This window comes from Oncorhynchus tshawytscha, linkage group LG22 (assembly GCF_018296145.1).
Source record: "Oncorhynchus tshawytscha isolate Ot180627B linkage group LG22, Otsh_v2.0, whole genome shotgun sequence".
In the NCBI taxonomy this organism is placed as follows: Eukaryota; Metazoa; Chordata; class Actinopteri; order Salmoniformes; family Salmonidae; genus Oncorhynchus; species Oncorhynchus tshawytscha.
The window spans coordinates 43,103,028-43,105,752 of NC_056450.1; the positions used below are offsets into that span (position 1 = coordinate 43,103,028).

Here is a 2,725-nt window from a genome sequence, read left to right on the forward strand (position 1 = left end):
CAGGCTACCTGCCCTCACTACAGTGTAGGCTACCTGCCCTCACTACAGTGTAGGCTACCTGCCCACACTACAGTGGAGGCTACCTGCCCTCACTACAGTGGAGGCTACCTGCCCACACTACAGTGGAGGCTACCTGCCCTCACTCCAGTGTAGGCTACCTGCCCTCACTACAGTGTAGGCTACCTGCCCTCACTCACTCACAGTGTAGGCTACCAGTGCCCTCACTACAGTGGAGGCTACCTGCCCTCACTACAGTGGAGGCTACCTGCCCTCACTACAGTGGAGGCTACCTGCCCTCACTACAGTGGAGGCTACCTGCCCTCACTACAGTGGAGGCTACCTGCCCTCACTCACAGTGTAGGCTACCTGCCCTCACTACAGTGTAGGCTACCTGCCCTCACTACAGTGGAGGCAGTACCTGCCCTCACTACAGTGTAGGCTACCTGCCCTCACTACAGTGGAGGCTACCTGCCCTCACTACAGTACAGTGAGGCTACCTGCCCTCACTACAGTGTAGGCTACCTGCCCTCACTACAGTGGAGGCTACCTGCCCTCACTACAGTGGAGGCTACCTGCCCTCACTACAGTGGAGGCTACCTGCCCTCACTACAGTGGAGGCTACCTGCCCTCACTACAGTGGAGGCTACCTGCCTTCTCAGGACACCAGGGGGAGACAATTGTCCATAAAAAAGAAATACTCCCCTCCAAACCTGGCCAGAATCCATATGATTCCATATTATTTATTCCATGTTATATATTCCATGTTAAATATTAAATATTTAAGTCATACCATGGCAACAATGATAATCACCTAATGTAGATTCAAGCAAACATAAATAATATGATCATAGTTTATTTTTGAATGGCATCAATATTATCATACCATATTGTATCCACTATCCACTAAGCCTGTAGGAAATTACATTCCTGCCGGTCTACATTCTAGCATCTTTTTGAACGCTTTCCTGAAGCTGTCATCCAGAAAGGCGTAAAGAAAAGGGTTCAGACAAGAGTTTGCGTAGCTGAGGCTGGTGATGAAGTAGGACAACCCGATGAGCAGCGGAGTGGTCCTCAGGTCGGTGGTGAGAGCCACTATGGTGCTGAGGTGAAACCCCGTCCAACAGAACAGACACACCGCTAAGACTATAAACACCATAATAGTTACTTTCTTTTTAGCCTTGTCCAGCGCTTTGGCGTTGGAGTTGAGGCGCATGTTCCGTAGTTTGTACAGCATCATGGTGTAGAGAATACAGATGGTCGACACCGGGATGGCAAAGCCGAGGATCAGGGTGTATATCCGGCTCGCCTTGAACCACAAACTCTCCGGGCTCGGGAAGCTGAGGACGCAGCTTTTCCGGTCCAAGTCATCGGGACTAATGTAGACCCCGGCGAATACAGTGAAAGGCATCACGATAAGAATCACGAGGATCCAGACGCACAGGCTCACTATCTTGGCCGCGCGGTACGTGCGGTACGGCATACGCTTGGAACGCACCGTCGCCAGAACGACCAGATAACGGTCCACACTCATGACCGTCAGGAAGTAGATACTGGAGAAGATGTTATAGTGGTCTATGCTCAGGATGACCTTACACAGCACCTCTCCTAAGGGCCAGTAGTGGAGCAGGTGCTCGGCGATGTTGATGGGTAGGACCAGGGTAAACAGGTCGTCGGCTATCGCCAAGTTTAGGATAAACATATTGGTCACCGTCTTCATTTTAGGCGCTTTGAGGATAACGTAGATAACGGCCGTGTTCCCCGTTAAACCCACGGCGCATATTACCGAATAGATCACAGGCAGGACTATGTAGAGGTCCGCGTAAAAGTAGAACTCTGATTGGGGCGTGCAGTTCAGATCTGTCCGGTTAGTCGCGCTCATATAATAGTAGTCCGTGGATTCGTTACACAACACCGGAAATACCCTGCGGCTGTTCGAGATAGATATATTCTCCATCTTCTAAGTCTTCTAATGTTTATTGCAAGTAAGAATAGAGGAAAGCACGTCGTTCAGGATGCATGTTTGTTTAGAGGTAAAACAGGCAGTGGTGAAGTGTCATTTTGGCTCTTGTGTAGGTCGGCTCTGTCTGATTTTACGCATGCATTCCGCATCACGAAATCTATGGAGAGCAGAAATATGGAATACAAATGAAAAGCAGTACATCACAACAAACCTCTTCTGCTGTTAATAGTTCATTCACAACACATTATATCATAATTTAACCCACATCTATCACAATGGATTGGATAAACACAACACCCACCTATACGATTAGACCCACTTGGCACAGACGTCAATTCAACGTATATTCCCAGCCAGCTCCACGTTGGTTCAAAGTAATTGAATTCAAAATGATGTAGAAGCAACGTTGATTCAACCAGTGTGTGCCCGGTGGTGACGCACTGTTTGAGTTATAACCTGCAATAGGACCACAATTACAAATGTTATTTTAAACTGAGAGTGCAGAAATGTATTTCTTTTCCAGACCATACACATGCCATATCTCGTGGGCAATCATGCTTGTGTCATGTTTGTGCCACAATCAAAAGTAACAAAAACAATAGCTCAATTAGGGACTTACCGTGCTCGTGGAGGCTCGCTCCTTTTCCTTTCTGTCTTCTGTGCTGCGGTGAGCAGCAGCAGCAGCAGCGAACTGGAGATGTCCACGTCCCAACCAGTTGGACCGGAGGAAAACACAGACGGGTGACGTCAGTCCACAGCACAGCG

General features: G+C 48.7%; 1 protein-coding gene across 1 annotated transcript; it reads right to left on the reverse strand.

Moving 5' to 3' along the window:
* Positions 1 to 594: 594 nt before the first annotated feature.
* Positions 595 to 2,404, reverse strand: LOC112241543 (neuropeptides B/W receptor type 2-like). Its single transcript, XM_024409617.2, has 2 exons — positions 2,262 to 2,404; positions 595 to 2,117 (listed from the first exon to the last, which is right to left on the reverse strand). Exon 2 carries the CDS (start codon positions 1,952 to 1,954, stop codon positions 920 to 922), a length of 1,035 nt encoding a protein of 344 aa, XP_024265385.1. The 5' UTR covers positions 1,955 to 2,117; positions 2,262 to 2,404; the 3' UTR covers positions 595 to 919.
* Positions 2,405 to 2,725: the final 321 nt, after the last annotated feature.

What these genes read in the sequence shown, in the direction of transcription:
- LOC112241543 (XM_024409617.2), bottom strand. Translation starts at nt 1,954, where the DNA reads ATGGAGAATATATCTATCTCGAACAGCCGCAGGGTATTTCCGGTGTTG.